At 38.0% G+C, this 20,479-nt stretch overlaps 2 protein-coding genes across 2 annotated transcripts in view; one reads left to right on the plus strand and one right to left on the minus strand.

Annotated features, from left to right (window-relative positions):
* The window catches only part of srbd1 (S1 RNA binding domain 1), a 42,955-nt gene extending 28,666 nt beyond the window's left edge, over positions 1-14,289 (minus strand). Inside the window, exons 1-14 of the mRNA XM_026353607.1 lie at positions 14,202-14,289; positions 13,492-13,556; positions 12,871-13,219; positions 12,551-12,778; positions 12,003-12,169; positions 11,592-11,709; positions 11,281-11,419; positions 10,847-10,943; positions 10,572-10,758; positions 4,347-4,450; positions 3,549-3,656; positions 3,175-3,332; positions 1,732-1,822; positions 1,452-1,559 (exon numbers count right to left, since the gene is read on the minus strand). Of these exons, the coding sequence (XP_026209392.1) occupies positions 1,452-1,559; positions 1,732-1,822; positions 3,175-3,332; positions 3,549-3,656; positions 4,347-4,450; positions 10,572-10,758; positions 10,847-10,943; positions 11,281-11,419; positions 11,592-11,709; positions 12,003-12,169; positions 12,551-12,778; positions 12,871-13,219; positions 13,492-13,556 (1,919 nt within the window). The 5' untranslated portion in view covers positions 14,202-14,289. The remainder of the gene's footprint in view (positions 1-1,451; positions 1,560-1,731; positions 1,823-3,174; positions 3,333-3,548; positions 3,657-4,346; positions 4,451-10,571; positions 10,759-10,846; positions 10,944-11,280; positions 11,420-11,591; positions 11,710-12,002; positions 12,170-12,550; positions 12,779-12,870; positions 13,220-13,491; positions 13,557-14,201) is intronic.
* Positions 14,290-16,711: 2,422 nt separating this feature from the next.
* cd74b (CD74 molecule, major histocompatibility complex, class II invariant chain b) lies at positions 16,712-20,419 on the plus strand. The gene is made up of 8 exons (XM_033326361.1): positions 16,712-16,854; positions 16,954-17,057; positions 17,806-17,975; positions 18,333-18,403; positions 18,735-18,765; positions 18,922-19,107; positions 19,565-19,612; positions 19,853-20,419. The coding sequence occupies exons 2-7, from the start codon at positions 16,972-16,974 to the stop codon at positions 19,603-19,605; spliced, it is 585 nt and encodes a 194-aa protein (XP_033182252.1). The 5' UTR covers positions 16,712-16,854; positions 16,954-16,971; the 3' UTR covers positions 19,606-19,612; positions 19,853-20,419.
* The last annotated feature ends 60 nt before the right edge of the window (positions 20,420-20,479 follow it).

Genomic DNA, 20,479 nt, shown 5'->3' on the forward strand with positions numbered 1-20,479 from the left:
AAGGACCTCATCTGGGAAAAGTGGGAATAGACTGGCATTTGAACTTTGCAGGGTATTTTGAAAGTGCATCTAATTAATCAAGCATTTATGAAATAAATGAGGAGAACAGTTGATGGAAATGAAGACAGAGAGAAGGAGAAGGAGAGCACTTATATAGTAGAGAGGGCAGAAAAGAGGAAAGTATTTTAATACAGACACACACAGACACTCAGCTTGCACAACCTACAGTCAGCCACAGTTCAAAAAAACAAAATTGAGGCATAACAACTAACAATAACCCTATTTCTATTACTAATGTCAAAATAATACCCTAGCTCATTCATACAGATGTAAGTCTTTACTCTACAAACCATTCAACAGCAAAGGCAGACCATTTACATGTTTTAGTGCTGCAAAAATACAGTTAATCATATCACATGATGTACAACTCTCAGCCAGCACCACATCAAACAGAAGTCTAATATTCCTATGTGTTGTAAAAAGTATGAATGCCAATAGCTATAGAAAAAGAAAGACATTATATCAAGATGTGAAATTTTGCTGCTCTGGAGTTGCTCAGGTTTGGTCCAAAGAAAAGAAATGCCTGTCATAAAAACAACTAAGTGCAAGTTAACTTAATAAAAGTCTCACTTTGACTGTTTCTGTTCTTGCAAATAGACAGAAAATGTAACTTTAGATTAAGAAGCTAAAGATAAAAAAACATAGGCTATTACACCAAAGATATGACCTCTAAAGTGTGCATGTGTTTATGAACTCAATGATACTCACAAACTCTCTGTTACCCACACAAACATACACACATGCACACACACTCACAATCATTCCAGGCTGTCATCCCAGTGCTACCCTCAGGTCAACAAACACACATGGAACTCAGAAGAGAAAGAAAGAATCAGAGCAAGGAGGGGCCAGTGGTTATTATACTTGGACCAAAGTTCTGTACTGTTGTACTCTGAAGTGTGGACTGAGCTTTGCTTCAGACACAATGTAGACCGCAGAACGTCTCTTTAATTGGACTGAAGTGAAACAGATGTCTTTAATGGACAGTATTCGCTCGAGGAACACAATCTCCATCTGTGTCCAGGACTCTTTCTCCCACATATTTTCCTTCTCTGTCCTTTACTCTTTTACATTCCTCATCCCCATTTTGTTCACCCCTTTCCTCGCTAAATAATGTCTTATTCATCATTATTTTTGGTGATTTAAATGTCATTGACATCCTCCTTCCTGCCACTGAAAAATATTTTAGTGAGCATATATGCAAAAAAAATGTTATTATATAAATTTAGCACATGTACTTGATGACTTATTCAAGAAGCAGCAAATATGAAATGTTTTATTTAAATCTACACACTGTCGGGTTGAATATTAATTATTATTACACAATACATTTGTAAATTATCTATATCCACTTAATTCCATTCTAGCATGCACCACGTGTAAGAGCTTACCAGTATGAGACATCCAGTGGGTGAAAATAGCGCCTGGAGATGAGATCAGCAAAAAAGGCCTCAGTCTCACGACAAGCTGTCCCATTGCCAATGACAACCCTGGTACAGCTACAGTAGTATGGACAGGAGGATAATGCATAATGAGGATTAAAAAGGTAACTATGAAGGTCTAAAAATTAGGTTAGGTTCTCAATTCAATTTCCCTGTTTATAATATTATGTTAAATGAACTTAACTGAAACCATAAAAACTTTTTATCATTTCGACACATTGGGCTGTACCTGTATTTTGTCACAAGGTGGCGCAGTTTTTCTGCTTCTTTCTGCTGGCCTGAATTATGCAGGTACACAACATCAGTATGGAGAATCTGACCTGTAGGTACACAGGTTAAGACAAACATAAAGAGGGAGAATATATTGCTGCAAATAAAGTACAACAGTAAGTATGATAGCAAGAGTGAGAGCTGACTGCTGCTGCAAATAATAATAATAAATAATAAATGAATTCCACATCTGCACTGTCTAAGCAGATTCCACAGGGAATACAGCTCCTGCTAGTTTGTTGATTACACAGAGTAGGTAGAGTAAGGATTTGAATAGACAGGTCTGACAGGAAGCCATGTGAGGTAGGGGTCATAAACCCTGTGTCTTTACTATGTTCAGCCTGACATCCAATATCTGCCTGTGTCTGTCTGTTGTAAGTGTGTCAGCATGACTTGTGGCCACACAATCAGTCACCCAGAGGGTGGGGCTTCCTTGCGCAGTGTGAAGCCATACCCACTGAGAGACTGGCAGAGACATACAGTTCAGTAGACACACAAAAAAGAAAAAACATACACACACACGGGCAGAAACATAATCCACTCACCAGGGTCATGCCAACTGGTATCAAGTCTATAACATGGACACACACACAACTGAGTGGCGATTACACTCCAGTGGTGCCTGGTAACATGAAATTCTTAGCGACAAAATATCTGCTTTAATTGTAGCTGTCTTCAACATCAATATCATTGTGAATAAAACACTGTATGTGTATGGGTTGAAATCAGTTCTTTTGGATTTCTGTTTGAAAGACAGCAGTTCCCATACTCCCAAATCATCATATCTGAAGAGTCCACATCAGCAGAGGAGATGGAGCTGAATGAGTCATAGTCAAACTTTAAAACTTTACAGAGTGCCTAATTTCAGGAGAATGTTTTTTAATTTTAATTTATATTCTAAATGTATATAAAGGGAGACATTATTGTATTTATATTGTGAGTTTTCTGTTAATTAAAGGGACAGCTAAAACTGAGTATAATACAACAGATAATATGGTAAAATAGTTGCAGTAGCTATTACTAATGATGCTCTAGAAATAATCTTATTTTTGTAATTATGTTAATGAAATAAATAGTCTGAAGCAGAACTACCGGTAATTAAAAAATTTTAGTATACATTTTGAAATCACACAAAGCTAAACCAAAGCTTTTCTTGGAAAATTTTCATGGTCCTCTGAGAACTAAATTCTCTTGTACACTCATAAATTTTTCAACTTAGGTACACATCTGATCATTGAGAAAAAAAGTTGGCATAAAGCTATGTAAAGGATAGACATTTCAAAAATAGTTTAATAAAGATGAGAATTTTAATTGCTCAATTTATATAACATTAAAGTCCCTGTTCAAATGAATACTGGCCACACTGATACCCTTAAGCCTAATACACCATGTGTTTACTTACCAGTAGGAGAGAGGAATGCCAGCTTACAGCCATGTCTAAAGCCGGGGTCCACCCCCAAGATCACTGAGCCCCTGACTGGACACACCAACAAGCGCTGGCGGAGGTTCCGCACAAACATGGCAATTGACTCCTTCTCTGCTGCACTAGTCAGCTTAGTCCTTTAAAGAGGGAACGCAAGAGAGAAACAGATATGGGGAAAAAGTGATGATATCAACTGAAGTACAAGGCAGAGAGACACATGTAGGTGTTAGTTGTATGGTGAAGACAAAAAAGAAAGTGGCAATGAGTTTACATGAATGTAATCATGAGAATGAAACCAAAATGAGAGCAATCCCAAAACTAAAGGCACATACAGTACTTTACACTTAAAATACCTGTAAGTCCTAGTGAGAAAGGGCAGAATAAGCCTTTTGTAAGAGTCCTCTACTGCATTCCTGATGATTTCACGGAGTTCGTCTCTTGCAAATGTCTTCGGCCTCCACCTGCATTAAAACAGTAGAAAAATATAATTGATAATGATATTGTGAGTGTGCAAATATATTAAATTTACAGTTATGGTTACATTAGCTAAACAATTCTTTCAAACAAATATGTAATACAGGCGTGTGATAAAGTGCAACTATATTTCTTTAAGTTTTATATATACACACAAGATAAGCTGACTAAGGATATATATCAAAAATTAATTTGTTGGTTCTTCAATCTTCTTATTTCTTTGTGATTAAAATAACTGTGCTACTTATTTCAAAATAAGCAGGAATTCTACTTAAGTTTGTTTTGCCCTTTCTTTGCTTATTTAAAAGGCACTTATTATTCATCTATTCTAAATTCTTGAAGTTGCTGCTTTCTTTTTCACTCAAATCTTTATCAACGGGCGGCACAGTGGTGTCGTGGTTAGCACTGTCTCACAGCATGAAGGACAGGGGTTCAAATCCTGTGTATGTGTCTCTTCGGGTACACTGCCTTCCTCACCCAAAAAAAACTCACTAAAGAAACTCACCTCCTCCAATAAACTAACTTAGCTTAATGAATGGGTGGTACTGTGTAAGCTTTGTAGTTATCTATATTCATCATAACGTATCAAGCGCTCTGAGGAAAAAAAAGATAATTGTAGTGTGCATGTGTCTGCCCAGCTTGTTGTAAGGGTATTTTTATATTATTATGTTTTTGACCTGTTGTTGATGCACCACCCAGTGAAGTCACTCTTCACCCTGTCGAGAATGTTCACCTTCACTGTCAGAATCTTCAAACTCTCCCCTCGGTTAATAGCCAGAGTCTGTACACAAACACACACAATGCATAGATGAAAATGCACACACACACAAACACAAATACACACAAACACAAATACACACACACACACACACAGACACACTTCCCCCCCGGTTAATTCAATGCAATAAATGCACATAACAAACAGAGGAAACCTCTCTCTTACCATAAGCTGCTTTCAGACATGCACTGGAACCCTGAATATATCTAGACATAGACATGCATGTGAAAACGTTGATGACCAAGTCACACAGCATGGAGGTTACCCATGCCCAGTTACGTGAAGTTGTGCCTTTCACATGCTCCACACAGGTGCCCCCACCCCACACTGAAATCAAGCAGATATTCTCCACTTGTATGAGCTTTGAGCTAAATGTATGAAAGCACATATATAAATGAAAATTGCTAAAAAATAACATTTTTAAAAAGCAACAGGCCATTAAATTATTCTGTAACTGTTTCATATGTAACATACTAATTGTTAGTAGTCAGTTCAATTAGCTTATTTTTACTTACAGAAATATTTTACTGGTGTGGCTTAAACAACAACAAAGTTTCTGGTCATTTACCCATCCACAAGCATAGAAATGAAAATAATCTTAATTTCTTAATAAAAGAAATACACACACACAGTATTTTGTGTTTGTCTTGTAATGGACATGCAATGCATGTGTGTAAAAAAATAAAATCACATACACCCAAACCTCTACGCACACAAGTGCCAAAAGAAAAATCTTTTAACGCTTAACACACGTGTAAAAGTGATGAGCCTAGCAGTGTATCCTGTGGCCAAGTCTGGTGTGTTGTGTGCTGCCTGCCTCCCCTCAGAGGAACTGTTACATGCTGTTAAGCAAACAGTAGTAAGTGTCTGACCTTTTCAGTGGGGAACCTTTAGCCCGCCACAGAACAGGGCCAAGAAACAAGACGTCAATCTGGAGCCCAAGCGGAAGAAGCAAGCTGACAAATGCCACCACTACGCCACCATGAGCGCTGAGACCGCAAGGCCTACCCCCACCAACATACGTCGTGCCACAACCATTACCACTCAGCAGCACCCTCGAATGTGCTGCAACATACACACACGTGCACACACACACACAAGAAAATAAAAATATAAAACACAGCTAATGGCATAAAGGAGGCAGAAATTAATGCAGCAAGCGTGCTTGAATTTTGATGAAACTTCAATCTTTCTTCTTTTGGCAGGTCTCTGCCCTGGGCTGCAGCCCTGACTGTTGAGATTTCTCAAACAATCTTCATCAAAGCAGTAAAGTTTAACATGCTGACCAAGGAAGAAGGGACAAAACTGATTTCTGGGCTCTAAGAAAATGTGAAAAACCTGAAAATAAAGTATTAAATAAAAACGTTTCTTTCTAAATGATTGTGCTCAGAGCTTGACACCCAATCTTTTAAGGATAAATGTGTGTAATTAAAATGAGATGCAATCATTACACTTTCAAGCTCCTCTTTAGCAGGTTAAATGCATGTTCAATCGAGTCAAGGTCTGGTATCTTATTCCAAACTAAACTGTTCCGAAAAAAATGTTCTTAATCAGAGTTCAGCATCAAGTCAGTTAAACTTCTGGGATATTAACCGGTCAGTTAGGTAGCAGGGGGGGGGGGGTGTTAATCAGTTTCAGCTGATTTGGTGTTAATGAAATTAACAACTGGTGAACTAGAAGGGCAACAATGAGATGACCCCACAAACCAGAATGGGTTTACAGGTGGAGGCCACTAACATTTTTTCCTCCTTTATATTTTCTGACAGTTTTATCACTAGTTTTGAATTTGGTTGGGTCAGTGTCAGAGGCAATACCTGGACCCTACAGAGGTTGAACAGGTGGTCCAACTCCTCCAGAATGGCACATCAGTATGTGACTTGGTCAGATAGTTTGCTGTTGTTCCCATCACAGTCTCAAGAGCACAGAGAAGATTCCAGGAGACAGGCAGTTACTCTAGGAGAGCTGGACAGGTTTGTAGAATGTCCTTAACCCATGAACGGGACCGGTATCTGCTCCTCCGTGCAAGGAGGAACAAGATGAGCACTGTCAGAGACAAAATTACCTTCAGTCTCTGGGGAGGCATATCAATGGAGGGACACACAGATCTCTACAGGCTAGAAAACAGCAACCTGGGTGCCATGAGGTATTGTGATGAAATCCTTGTACCAACTGTCAGACCATACACTGGTGAGGTGGGTCTTTGGTTGCTCCTGGTGAAAACAATGCCCGGCCTTATGTGGTGAGAGTGTGCTGGCAGTTCCTGGAGGATGAAAGACTTGATACCATTGACTGACTATGTTTTGGTCCATCCAATGCTGCCAGATTGCACCTCGGACTGTCTGGGAGCTCAGTGATGCCTTGGACCAGATCTGGGAGGAGATACCCCTGGGCATCATCCATCGTCTCATTAGGAGCATGCCCCAACGTTGTCAGGCATGCATACAAGCACGTGGGGACCATGCAAAGCACCGAGTACCATTCTGAATTGCTGGAAAGAAATTTCAGTAAAATAGACTGACCTGCTGAATAATTCTTCCACTTTTTCATGTTTCATGTCTTTGAATTCAGCCCTTTGTAGGTTGATAATTTCCATCAAACGATGTTGCATCCTTTTCAGTCCATATCAGTATAAATATCCAGCATGACTTTTTTTTTTAATCCAATGTGTTTTCAAAAAAATCTTTTTGAACAGTGTAGTTTAATGCATTTCTCTGTAAACTGGTAGCCAGAAGGTTCCTGTACACCTCACACCTGTTTTCATCCCACTGGTACCACTATAAGTTGTATCATCAATAAAGATTAATAAGCCTGTTCACGGCCTATCTTAACCATATCTTCATCATGCTTCACAGTTAAGCTTGTATGTCTTGGATCGTGAGCAGATCCTCTTTCACCACATAGAAGGATTGTTTTGAAATGTTGAATCTCGTTACTCCTGGGCCCCTTAATCCAACACTTTTGCTCACTCACAATTTGGGTCATTTTGTACAAAAGGTGCTATCTTCTAGCTTATCTAGGTGATGAAATTCAGAATCTCAAACCCAATAATTGATCTTAAAATCAAACATCTTCAGTGTACAGCTAAAACAAACAAATTAGCCTTATCATTTGAAAACCTTCTAAGCTGGGGACTTGATCTCCTCATTCTCTTCTCATTGCCTCATTTCCAAACTCAGATGAGTGTGACCACAGCCTAACAAAATGAAAAACCTTTGGCTGTCTTCAACAGTTATGAGACCTGTCCTCTTGCTAATTTCACAGTAGCTGGCCAATGACCTTGCTCAAAATAAATAACCTAGTGTCTGTCTTTGGATTTCCTTGTTTTAACCTGAGTCGGGTCACTTGTGGGACACAGAGGATGATCCTAAAGGAAGGGTGACGTGAGACAGAGTGAGAAGTATGTGTTTGAGTGTAAGATGGGCTGGGAGTGACAGGTAGCCAAGTACTGGCCAAATCTTGACAAGACAAGACAGACTGTCTTTCCTGGATGTGCCTTCATCTTCACACCAGCCCCCAAGGGAGGGCAGTCAGCCAATGACAATCCTCTCTCTGTCTGTCTCCTTGTCTCTCTCACCCTTTCTTTAGAGGAATACTGTCATCAACACATCTAACCATCCAACATATCAAGGATAAACAAACAGATACACACATACACAAGCAGATTCACAGCAGACTTTGGCTGACACTCACATACCATAGGTATTACCACTCTACCAGTCCTACACACTGATTACTGTTTTTGTACATGTGCCCATCTATAAAAACAGTTGAAGAAAGCAGCCAGCATCTTATGCTGAGATAAAAGTGGCTTGGTTTATTAAAAAAAAGCAAATCTAGTCAAATGTAATGTACATTTAGTGAATATTGGTCTTTAGATCATAAGATTGCACAACGTGCACAACAAATGTCAGGTTAAAATTAAAAGAAAGTTTATATTATTAACAAATTATTTTAGTTTTGCACCATATAAGAATTATCTCACCCTATCAATGTTTGTGCATTATGTTACTCAGTGCATATAAACTTGTTTTCTTCACCAGCCCATCAAAGAAGAGTCAAGAGTTAACCGATTAAACAGTTCCATTTACCCAAACTGCTCTGCAGGCAAGGCCTAGATTTGAGCACTAAACTACCATTTGATCACGACACAAATCACATTAAAAATAAACCACTGCACAGTCAACAAATCCATCATGGCACACTCACAAACATACTGGCTTCTTATAGCTACAAGGTAAATGCATACCCTTCGAAGAAGGCCTCAAATCAAATCTGACGGAATTAAATGTGAGCTAAGCATCTCAACTAGAAATGTCACATGGCTCATCCTTTATGACATGGCGAATAACAGAACTTTCTACGCACCAACTTTAGTTTAATATTTAAACAACTGTTTCATCAAAGGTCAGCAAGTACATTTCACAAGTCTTCGTGATCTAAAAATGGCTGTAAAAGTATGTAAGTAAGCCAATTAATGTATTACTCAATAAAAAGAAAACTAAGGTGCAATTAATTTAAGGAAACTTTCAGTGTTAATTATTTTTTAGCAAAAGTTTCAAACAGGCTCATGTTCCAGCCTCAAATTCCTAAACATTTGAAGTATGTGGGCTTAAAAATAGACTATTTTAGAAGTGCATTTGACTCACAATGAACATTGTTCAGGTTTCATCCTTCTTTAGTCTTTAGGCTGGTTTTACTAAACATATTTGACTTTGAGTGTTTTGGGCTAAACGTACACTTGTATTTCTTTGAACTCTTGGTCACTTCGTACCATGCCCCTTCCTCTTCCTTTAACAAATTACCACAGCAGGGTTTTAAATAAAATGTGTTAAGGCAAAGGGGCAAGTTTTGTGCTCACACACATGCCTCCTGTCAAAACACATCTCCAACCTGCTCCCCCTTCTCGCCAAGTTGACGGCTAGAAAAGGTTCATTTTAGCCGGAATCCGACAGCTAGCAGACTCACAGCCTGTGGATTAACGCTCCATGACAAAGGCGAGTCATCGAATTAAAGGCTTCGCATACACAGAAGAAGAGGGGAAAAGGGAGGTGTGTGGAGTGGATTGGAGGGCTGTGGTTTAGTCAGAAAACAGGGAGAGAGGCAGATCAAAGCAGAGCAAGAGAGATAAGTGACGGACGCACCTCAGCGTCGCTCATCTGTTCATTCTCTCCCTCCCTTTACTGCCCCCTCTCCCATATTTCCGTCCGCCTGTGGGCCCAGCAGCAGTAGCTGTCACTACAAGAGAGCGCCTGTCAATCAAAGCGTCCTAATCCAATGGCATGTCAGCAGGGGACACGTCACATATGTTAAGAGGAGAGAATTAGGGGACTTGCAGCGTGTGTTTGTGTGAGAGCCAGTGTGTGTTTGTGCATGCATGTATGTGTATAGAGTTGTATGACTGCAGGGCAGAGCATGGTTGCCAGAGAGTGTGGTGTGACAGAGAGGCAGCGGGTGATGGAAGCTGTGGTGACACATGAGGCCTGGGACCAACTCTGAGTAACCTACCAGTCACTACAGAGACGGAGGGGGAGAAGAGGAGGCAGAGCAGGGCACGGGGGGGTAAAAGTGGAGGGAGAGACGAGGCTAACTGCGACTGACATGGCTAGTATTCAGAAGTGTTATGCATGAACCAGACAGAAATGACAAACACAGATGGTGTTTGTGTATATCCAACAAGTTGAAACTCACAATATTGTTGTATAATTGACTGTTATTATTTTAAATTATTTTCTCTTCCATTTGTGGTTGGCTGGTGTGTCAGTATAGAGTCTGGTTCTCAAGCCAAAAACTGTGTATGATCCTGTGTAGAATTTAATTTATGCCTGTAGCAATGTATAGAAACAGCTCTGCTGAAATACTTTACATAACAAAAACAGGGCCATAATTGTATCGGGTGGTCAAAAAAGTCATCTAAACTATTCAAATATCAAAAATCTATAGTTTGTTTCCAGTTTTATTTCAAGGTTCCTTAACTTTGCTTTCTATACACAGAAGCCAGAAAGTCTGACGTCCATAGTATTTCTAAAAGTAAAAAGCAAGAAACTACAGTTCATTACACCGACAGAAATATCTATGTAGCAGCCAGGGAAGGTTGTGCAATTAAACGGATATAGACTATGACTACCTGATGGGGCTGGATGCGCTGGACGTTGCAGGTGAAGTCAAAGTAGAGGTGGAACTTGTCAACATCCTTGTTTTTGTTTTGTTGAACCCCTGTTTTTTTGTGGCCTTGGACAGACTTCTCCTGCTCTTTTTCCTTTAGCGCCGACTTAGACACAGAAGACTGTATGGTCACTAAGCTGTTTTCACACCTGACAGAAAAACACAAGGCACTGAGCAACAACAATAAGAAAAATCCTAAAAAGTTTAAACCTTATATGCATAAGGATAAATTCTTACAATGTTTTCACAAAGGTGAGCGTCTCAGTGTCTTTGGCCATCATATCAGCTAAGATATGTACCACACCTGTAGCCACTTCTTCCACCGATGACAGGCCTGGTATAAACAAACACACACGCTGCACTCAAAAATACTCTTGTGGTTTTTCTTTATTTTAATTCTAACAGTGAGTGTTTTTGCACATTTTGCACAATTATTATGTGATTGTGTGTATTTTAGCAGAGAGTTTGTGGTAAGTCAGTGCATTTAACCATCTGAATAAAAAAGGAAATTAAAAATATCAAATAAATTTCATGGTGCATCAAATTAAATTGTTGAAAATCTGTAATAAAAGTCTGTAATGTATGGTTGGTATCCTTATGTTGAAGCACTTTTTCACATTTCACATTTTTGTTGGTTTTGTTTTAATTCAGATTTTGCATTCATGTCTTACCTTTAGTACCTGGTTTAACCCATTCCCTTAAATCCAGTGTGTGTGGTGTGTCTATCAGTGCTAAGGCAGCCCCTTCAAGTCCAAGTTCTTTGGCCCTGCGAGCCTTTGACAGCTTACTACCTTTCTTATAGGGAGAATACTACAAAAAAAAGGAAGCACAAGACTGAGATGTTTGGTAAGGAAAGGTGGAAACGCCTCAATAAGATGCAGATCAAAGTGTGTAGAGTATACAAAATATTGTAACCAAGAATTAAGATGCCAAAATCAAATTTAAGTTGTAAATATCATGTTAGAAGATATGCGATTCTGACCACATGGTCCAGTTCATCAGCTGATCTGCAGCTCCTCAGGTTTTGTTCCAACTCAGCTGTCAAAACCCCATCCTTCCTCAGGGTCTGAATCACAGACTGGGTCTTCTTAGCTAGGGCACTGATTCAACACAAACACCAACACAAATATACACAAACAAGAAAAAAAAATTATTAACAGTGCCAAATCATAACACAGGCCAGGCACACACTGAAGATGAAATGATACATATGCATATGTAAAACCATCATAACGAAGACTGTGTCCGGCCTCAAAGCTTGATCACTGGCACCATCTAGTGGTCAATGTGAAACTTGAATACTTGAAGGCTGCAGCTGGACATACATATAGTATCAAAAAGTATGAGGAAGAGATAAAGTGTTATAGTTTCTTAAGTGATTTAATTTGCCTACCATAATTCCTCATATACCAGCTGGACATCTCGGACAGCATCAGCATCCATGTGGTTAATCATCTCTTTGCGATAGCGCACCATGAATGGCACGGTGTTCTCCTCACGAAGGAGCATGATGATGTTTACACACACCCATGGTTTTACACACGTCAGGATGGACAGCACCTTCAGATATTTTAAAAGTACATCTACAGTGAATGACATGTATTATATTAGACAGTAAGAAACTAATATATCTGCCTATATTATCAAAATAAACATGTGAAAGTTATTTATATACAGTATTTATAATATTTTGCAGCAAATATCTCTGGGTGCATTTGCTGCCTTCAGGCATGGGACTGCACATGAAAAACAGCTACTTGTTCTCTTTGAGTCTCTGGCATTTACTCTCTGAAAATACAGGAGATGTTTGAGGAAATTGTGTTTTGTCTATGTTCTTCACTCCCAGTAAATCATTTAGCTGTTTGTAGTTTTGTTCAATACACACAAAACAAACAATTTACTACACATACAACATAACAACAAACCACACAAACACATTACCTCTATCAAATCCCAGTTCATATTGAGCTCATTCCTCAGAGCATGTGCTTCTGATGGTGGTAAAGCAGTTGGATGTCCTGAAGAGGAACCAGTGGTTTTCTGTTTCTTCAGACAAGGCTCATCAAACGTGAAATCTTCAACTTCTTCTTTCTTTGCTCTAAGCCCAGGTAGAGGTAGCGATGGTCCCTCGTCTGCCTCATAGTCTTCAGACACAATAAATGAGACCCTCTACAGAAAAAAAAGAGGTTATAGTTAGGTTAGAGGTAAAGTTACTGAGTGTGCACAGACAGACACTTCCTAAGGTAAATGGTTATGGTTACCTCCTCCTTCGTTCTAATACTGGTTCCACTCTCTTCAGCCCTCTCTTCCTCTGGACAGTCAATTTGTTTTTCATCATTTTTTTTCCTCTTCATTCCAGGCAACACAGATGCCTTTGAGCCCCTCAGACATTTAGCAGGTTTACATGGTGCACTCGGTTTAGGAGCTCTTGTCAGTTTGGAAGCATTGGGTTCTTTGGGTACGTTTGGTTCCTTTGGTTTTGCCCCTCTCTTTGCTGCTGCTTTCTTCTCTCCTGCTGCAGGGGCTCTGGCAGTTCTTTTTTGGGCTTTTAGCTCTGGTGGCTCCCATTCCTCACTATCCTCATCACTGCTCATTGTCTGAGAGAACGATCTGACGGTAGAGTGAAACAATGTGGAAAATCAGCTAATTATATTCCAACAATATGAGTGAAGCTTTTGCTAATTTGCTTTTTAAATGTTTTTGTTTAGCCTAACAATGTGGGTATGCATAATGAATTAGCAATCGGGACAACTGGACTCAAAACTGGCCATATATTATAATGAACACAAACATTAAGTTATAAGAGACAAATTGTCAATTCAGACAAATGCATGCATGAATAAATGGATTCATAAAAAAATATTTAAAGAAAAATCACTTACAGGTCAGAGTCCACATCCTTGTACGTACCAACTTTTACAGTAGTTGTTCGAAGTCTTCGCATCATCTGTCAAAACAGGTGATAGGCAGGGTTACATCATTCAGCTAATGCTCTAAATAATGTTTACTGGTGATGTTTAAAAAGAAATTAATAGCTTCAGTCACCTAATTTTACATGCAGATAATTATGCTAAAATATAACGTTAACCAACTAATAAACTATGACGCATCACTTTCACTCGTGTCGCTGCTAAAAAGTTTGTACTTGACATTTTGAATGTGACGTTTTCACTTGTAACAGAGTATTTTTACACAGTGATATTACTATTTTTACTTGACTCAACTAAAATAACTCAGTACTACTTCCACTGTTGATGTTATTAATAAAAAAACAACATCAAATTGCAGTCAGGGGCTTAAAGCTAGTGTTGACTGGGAAGAAGTGTGAGCCAAAGTTTAAACAGCTTAAAAAAAAGTCGTAACCCACAATTTTACATTTACGAATTTACCAATTTAAGTCAAACGTGAATGAGCAAACATCTCAGCTAGCTAACATTAGCTAACGTGTAACTAGTTGAGTTAGCTGGTATTTCAAATTTGGCGCTTCATGCTGACGCTGGCACACCGCGGCGACTAAATGACCGACAACGTGACATGCGATGAATGTCATTATATTTTCCTCACGGTATTAAATGTAACACACTGCATTTACCTCTGTACCGTTGAAAATGATCCGGTTGTTTGTCGCTATTCCGTCGGAAACAGCAGCTAGCGAAGCTGAACACCTACTTCCTGCAACAGTTCAGGTTCAACCAATGAGAATCAAAAGCGGTCGGCTTCTTCTTCGTCTTCTTCTTTTGGAGCGCGTCCTCCTTCTTCTTCGTCGAAACTTTTGAGGCGCTTGGCATCCTGGTTTGCTGCAGCGTCGCCCTCTTCTGTTCAAAACTGGTTTCATATTCTTCTGCACTTCATTGGATGTAATTCATCCAACATTATGGGAAGTTACATCATGAGGTTTATACAATATGAATAACAACAAGAAATGAAATAGCCAAGAGATATTAATAGATAAAAGAAGAGCAAGGCGACATGAGGAAATACAAATTACAAATAAAATAAAATAGCAAGAAACTTAACACAGAGGTTAAGTCTAAAAATCTTATTTAAAAATTCTCCAAAGGCAAAGACTTTACCCTTTTTCATTCTGGACAAACAATTAAGCATTTGGTTTAAAGGATTCAACTATTTGTTATTGTGAAATAATAAGATAAAGATAATAATAAATAAATAAATAAAGGATGTCTTCATTTAACAAAAAGTTTCCCAAAGTTAACATGTTTCTTATATGTTTATTGTTGAATGTGCAATATTCAGCATCTACTATGACTTTGAAATGTTGTTCTCTTCAACTGTAATTTCTAACTAGCCACAATCAACTAAATTAACTCTTTTTAAAAAATACAGAAGAGTATGTAGTGGTGCTGAAATTATACAGTTGGGGTACCACATACTTTGCTTAACCTACAAAAATCAGTGTTTACTTTAAACCTTTAATAATAATTAATACTGTAATATAATACATTATTTACTTTGTATTGTATTCTTTCAATACTGTAAAATAATCTATTGTATAAATGCAATAATTCTATGATAGCTCCATTGTTTTGTTTTGTTTTTTTTTCAATTCTTTTTTTTTTCAACTGACAACTCAAAAACGAATATCTAAATATTGGAATAACTGATATATGTTAATTGTCCTAATCTTTGTGTTACTATCAAATGGATCTAAGTCACAACTGAAACATTTTTCAGAGCTCATTGGACTAACTCACATTACAGTAGATTTTAGTAGTAACATCTATAAGAATTAGCATTTGAGCATATTTAACATTTGGCACCAATAGTGATTTTAAAATAAGCATCTCAGTCTGTTTCTCCTCTAAATGATTCAGCTCCTACAGTACAGGGCATAGAACATTTGATGTTACCTGTATTTGATTCAGAAAATATTTTTCTCTGCCATTTACCGTAAACATCAGACTGTATCATCACATCGCCCTGTGCCGCCCCACTGGGTTCTCACTTCCTTTAAACAGCCACTGCTTCTCAAAAGTCAAACTACAATGGTCTCTTTTGGTTGTAACATTCTCTGTTCTTCAAACTGCCGTGTAAAAACAAATCAAAACCAAAACAATGGCACTGGTTTAGTATATTTATTATAAATAGGCCTACACGTTGTGTTCGTCCATATTCATTAGTCACATGTCACGAACCAGCAGGGGTCAAATTTCCAAATATTTGAGATGTGAAAGTTAAGTGAGGGGCAGATAGAGGAAAAGCTTTATTCACTTTCTAATATTGTTTAGATCACTGGATTATATCAGTATCTATTTCTAAGATTTTTTTTTCATTTTTGGTTTCTAAAGATGTTTTTTCCCTTCAGCTGCTGTAAACAAGGGGATTTACCCACCGCGAGATTAATAAAAGTTTATGTTATCTTTTTGAATCTATGAATAGAGTATGGACAGAATTTTAAATATATTTTCATATTTTGAAAGCAGAGTCACAGGAACTGTCAGTGATTCATTGTGTGCAAATCGTTTCTGTGTGTGTCATCATTATGGCTCTTCCTCTGTTTAATAAAAATGAAAACGTCATCACAGTTTGATCACTAAGTCCTGGGGTCTGCTGGATGGTGAATGCAAGAACCTAAACACTGGATCAGGGACTATGGTCAAAGACCAGAAAAAATATATATATATTTTACAGATAAACTGTGAACCACAACAATTTGTGGACTTAATTCAAAAATAAAGATAATAACACACTGGGGTAAAAGAAAGTAGCCTAGTGGTAGTATAATAATGGTAGTACTTGAAAAAAGCCTTAATACTACTAGTTAAACAGTGAAAGATAATAGTACCATTATTAAAAGATCAAAGCTAATAATAACGAATAACAATGGGCTATTGTGTGTACAGACATTGTGTGTTTAACATCAGTCTTTTAACAAATGTTCACAAATATTCATTATAATTATATTTCATATAATGTTTTAGACTGTGTTAAAAAGATACACATATAAATATTATACATTTTACACCTCTATATTTGAGCATTGCCAAATAACATAGTCTTCTTCCTGGTAACAGATGATGCAGAAACATCAGCAACCAATCAGAAATTCTCTTAGTAAAACCCCAGTCAGAGCACAATGTGCTTGTTGAGGCTGTGAGTGTGGATTTTCCCCTCCCACTTCTCTCAGTTCCTTCTGGTTCTTGTCTCTTCAGACCTAAAGGGAAAAACTTCACTAAAATCTGTCACTTATACTTGGGAAATAGCTCGAAGCATCAAGGGAAAGAAAGGTAATATTTCTCTGCCTGTGTTTAGGCTATGAAGACATGTTAATGTTTGTATATGTGTGTGATACCTGTACATGACTGTGTTTGTGTTTGTGTTTCCAGGTTAGTGCTTGTGTGAAGATGCCTGAATCCGAGAATTCAACTGAGCCTCTCATCAGAGCTCCCAGCCAGCAAACTGCCATCGATGTGGGAGAACCATCTCCGGGGTACGTTGGTGTGTATGTGCTTAGTTCAGTGTTGTGATGAGAAACAAACACTAAATCTGACCAAACATCAAATTATGTCAACTTGAAAAGGTAACAAGACCTTTTCAATGTCTGTTGTTCTACTTTACCAGCAGCAGTTGGTTTCTGTTCATCTCTGTGAAAAGGAATTGAACAACAACAGTGACCAAAATGATATTTAAAGATAATATATAAAGATAATACCTTTATTAGCGCGTTAAAAAAAACATGCTAGTGTGTCAGTGCAGTCTGACTTGCTGTGAGTTACTGAAACTGCACTTTTAAAAAAGTATCTGCTTGGCAACAACTGATTTCATTCCTTAGTTGATGTCATTGTGCCACAGTACATTTCATGGCCAAGATTCCTGTTGCTAAAAAATTCTCCCTACATCTATGCCAGTTATGAGTCTCAGTAATGTTCCTCATACTTTACATTTCCCTCCCTCGTCTTTAAATCTACCTTTTCTACTGTCACTCTTCATCTCCTTCTCCAGACTAAGGATTTGGTTCCAGTCGCCTTTTAGCCAGTGTAGATATAATTACCATTTATTTTTCAATCATAAGCCAATGTTAATAACATGTCAGTACCTGACCAGTTCAGATTGATGGTGATGATTATGCACGACATGATCCCGTCACATTGAGTGTAACATTTGAACCCGTCCTTCTGCCCTTCTCCACCTCCAATCCCCTCGCTGCCTCACTGATTCTTCCTCTGCTTGTTTTCCAGCGGCCGCTCCTCCCGTGCCTACAAGGTGGCAGGGTTGACCCTGTTGGCCTGCGTTCTGATCATGGGTCAGGCAATGATTGCCTACTTCCTCCTGAGCCAGAGAAGTGACATCAAAACTCTGGAGGAGCAAAGCAACAACCTGAAGGAACAGCTGACAAACGGAAGATCTGGTGAGGAGGCCACATAGGAGCTTCATTTATCAACAGCTGGTGGGCAGCTAATTGATGAAATGGGCACCCAACACCCAACACCCAACCAAATAATGATTCATCTTTATCTAATCAATATATTATTTGACTTAACTCAATACTTTCTGTCAGCGAACTGAACAAATAATGGATCTTCTGAAGACTAAAAAGCAGCTGTGTAACGACTAGTTTTCACTGACGTTAGAATCGCAAAGAGTTGAACTGAATTTAAATTTCTGTTTTTTCTCTACAGTTTTTTATTATGTTTATTTTAATGTGTTACAACTTTCATCATCCAGATCGACCTCTTTCACACATTCACTCTGTTTCTGTCTGTAGTTTCTGTGCCAATGCGGATGCACATTCCCATGAATGCCCTGCCCAAGCTGATGGACGACTCTGTGGACGAGGTAAAATAGTCCAAAACCACATTCTTAATACAGATACCGATTACAAAATATGAGTTTTATTCTTAATTGATATATTGTTTAGTTTTTTTTACATTAATACACAGACAAGTTTCTTTTCTCCCCTGCAAACCTTTTTACATAATTTGATATATCAGTGATTTAACCCGTTATGTTGGGGGAGCAGATATATATCTTTAATTTAATGGGACAATAAAATAGCATGCTTAAATACAGTGACAGCAATGTTTGTCTTGTTCCTCTCATATTCAAATTTAAGTTGTGGTCTCACCGTTTTTCTGTTCTCAATTTTGTTTCACTGATTGTATTGCAGGAGGCTTCCACTGGATCCCCAGGGAAATCTGGTACGTTCAGTGTGTGTATATTTATATGTATGAGTCCCTATTCATTATTATTATTATTATTTTACACATATATTGTAACCAATGTGATGTGTGTGTGTGAAATATATGATTTCTGCAAGACAAAGGTGATTTAAGTCCCCCGCTCTCCTCTCTCAGATCCTGTGCAGCTCACTGACTGCCAGCTGGAGGCTGCTGGTGTGAAGCCCGTGCAGGTGCCAGGTTTCCGCCCTGACTGTGATGAGCGCGGTCTGTATCGTGTCAAGCAGTGCTACATGACCCAGTGCTGGTGTGTGAACCCAGCCAATGGGCAACAGGTCACTTGCAAGACATCTGTCTTCAGTGGTGAGATAAGATAACTGGTCATGAAATGATTTGAATGTTGTGTTATTGTATTTTCCATGGATTTCCATAGTTTCATGGAAAATAATCCAAATTTCAGATTAAAATCAGAATTTTTCAGTGGCACAAAATGCACAGTTTCACATGCTAAATCTAGATCACCTAAATCTAATCTGACTGGTAATGTCACAACCAAGAAAGTTTGTGTTAGGCAGGAGATCTCTAAAAAAGAAAAGTTTGAGATGTTTGGATACATCACTGTCCAAGAAATAATGATTCCTTTTAATGCAGATCTAGGATTTTGTTAGTAGGGCAGGATTTTCCTTTATATTAAAAAAGTTTACTCATTATTTGAGTTTTAATGCTGATGTGAAAACCTGCTATTCTGTAAATAATGATCATTTTGAAACTTTTTATTTTAATGATAATGTTATTAATGGTTGAACATGTGTCTTCGTAGGTGGCCTGAACACTCTGCCTCTTTCTGAAATCGAGGCCTAATACTGTGGTGAGTAAATGTTTGGTGCTCCTCTGATTTACTATGTATGTAAAGTGTATAAGAGCAATACACTGTCAGATGTGATCATATGAAGTTCACTCCTGTAGCTTAATGTATGTTGATCAAGAAGTTATTTTTGTAGACTAGAATATTTAAATACTTCTGGCTTGTTTTTGTAAATTACTTTCTATTACTTTGAATCACTGTTTTATATATATTGTTGAATTGTTTTCTCTTTTTCTTTGTTAGGTAACTGAGGCTGATGCAGTCATCTCTAGATTCAAGCCACTTAAAATGATCAGACTTGTAGCACTTAAGAAGACAATTGGGTTTTATTTACTGCTGATAACTTACAAGCTTATACCCACCTATCTGCTTGCTTTAATCTTATTTGCAACCAATATTATATGGACAGAGGCGTCTTTGGCTGTTGATTACAAACCATCTTTCGGTTTTTACATTTGATAGTAAAACATAAGGACTTTTAAATTGTTTATTTTGGGTACTTTTAAGTTTCAAGATCACTGATATAACAACAGCATAAACCAAGGGGCAATTCAATTGGGTGTGGGCAGAGATCAATTATTAATATATTTTGTAAAGAGCAGATTTTTGGCAATATGTAAGAATAAAGTGCTGTACATCACATTTTAAATTATTCATATAAAGAGATTAAGGATTTGAATGTTTGACTAAAGTTAAATGGATGAAATTGTGATTGAAAGTATTTTTGTGCACAATTAGATACAACTGAGACAAGTACAAACTGTATTTTGCTCATTTATTTGAACAACCCAAATAAACCTACTAAAGACAGTTTCTGTGGTTTTACAGTATCACCATGGAGTTTAAAACTCCAAAGAGTCTAATACTTCT

This window comes from Anabas testudineus, chromosome 15 (assembly GCF_900324465.2).
Source record: "Anabas testudineus chromosome 15, fAnaTes1.2, whole genome shotgun sequence".
Classification (NCBI taxonomy): domain Eukaryota; kingdom Metazoa; phylum Chordata; class Actinopteri; order Anabantiformes; family Anabantidae; genus Anabas; species Anabas testudineus.

What these genes read in the sequence shown, in the direction of transcription:
- cd74b (XM_033326361.1), top strand. Translation starts at nt 16,972, where the DNA reads ATGCCTGAATCCGAGAATTCAACTGAGCCTCTCATCAGAGCTCCCAGC. An exon ending in GTGGGAGAACCATCTCCGGG is followed by an intron (nt 17,058 to 17,805) that starts GTACGTTGGTGT and finishes CTTGTTTTCCAG; the next exon opens with CGGCCGCTCCTCCCGTGCCT. An exon ending in CAAGACATCTGTCTTCAGTG is followed by an intron (nt 19,108 to 19,564) that starts GTGAGATAAGAT and finishes GTGTCTTCGTAG; the next exon opens with GTGGCCTGAACACTCTGCCT.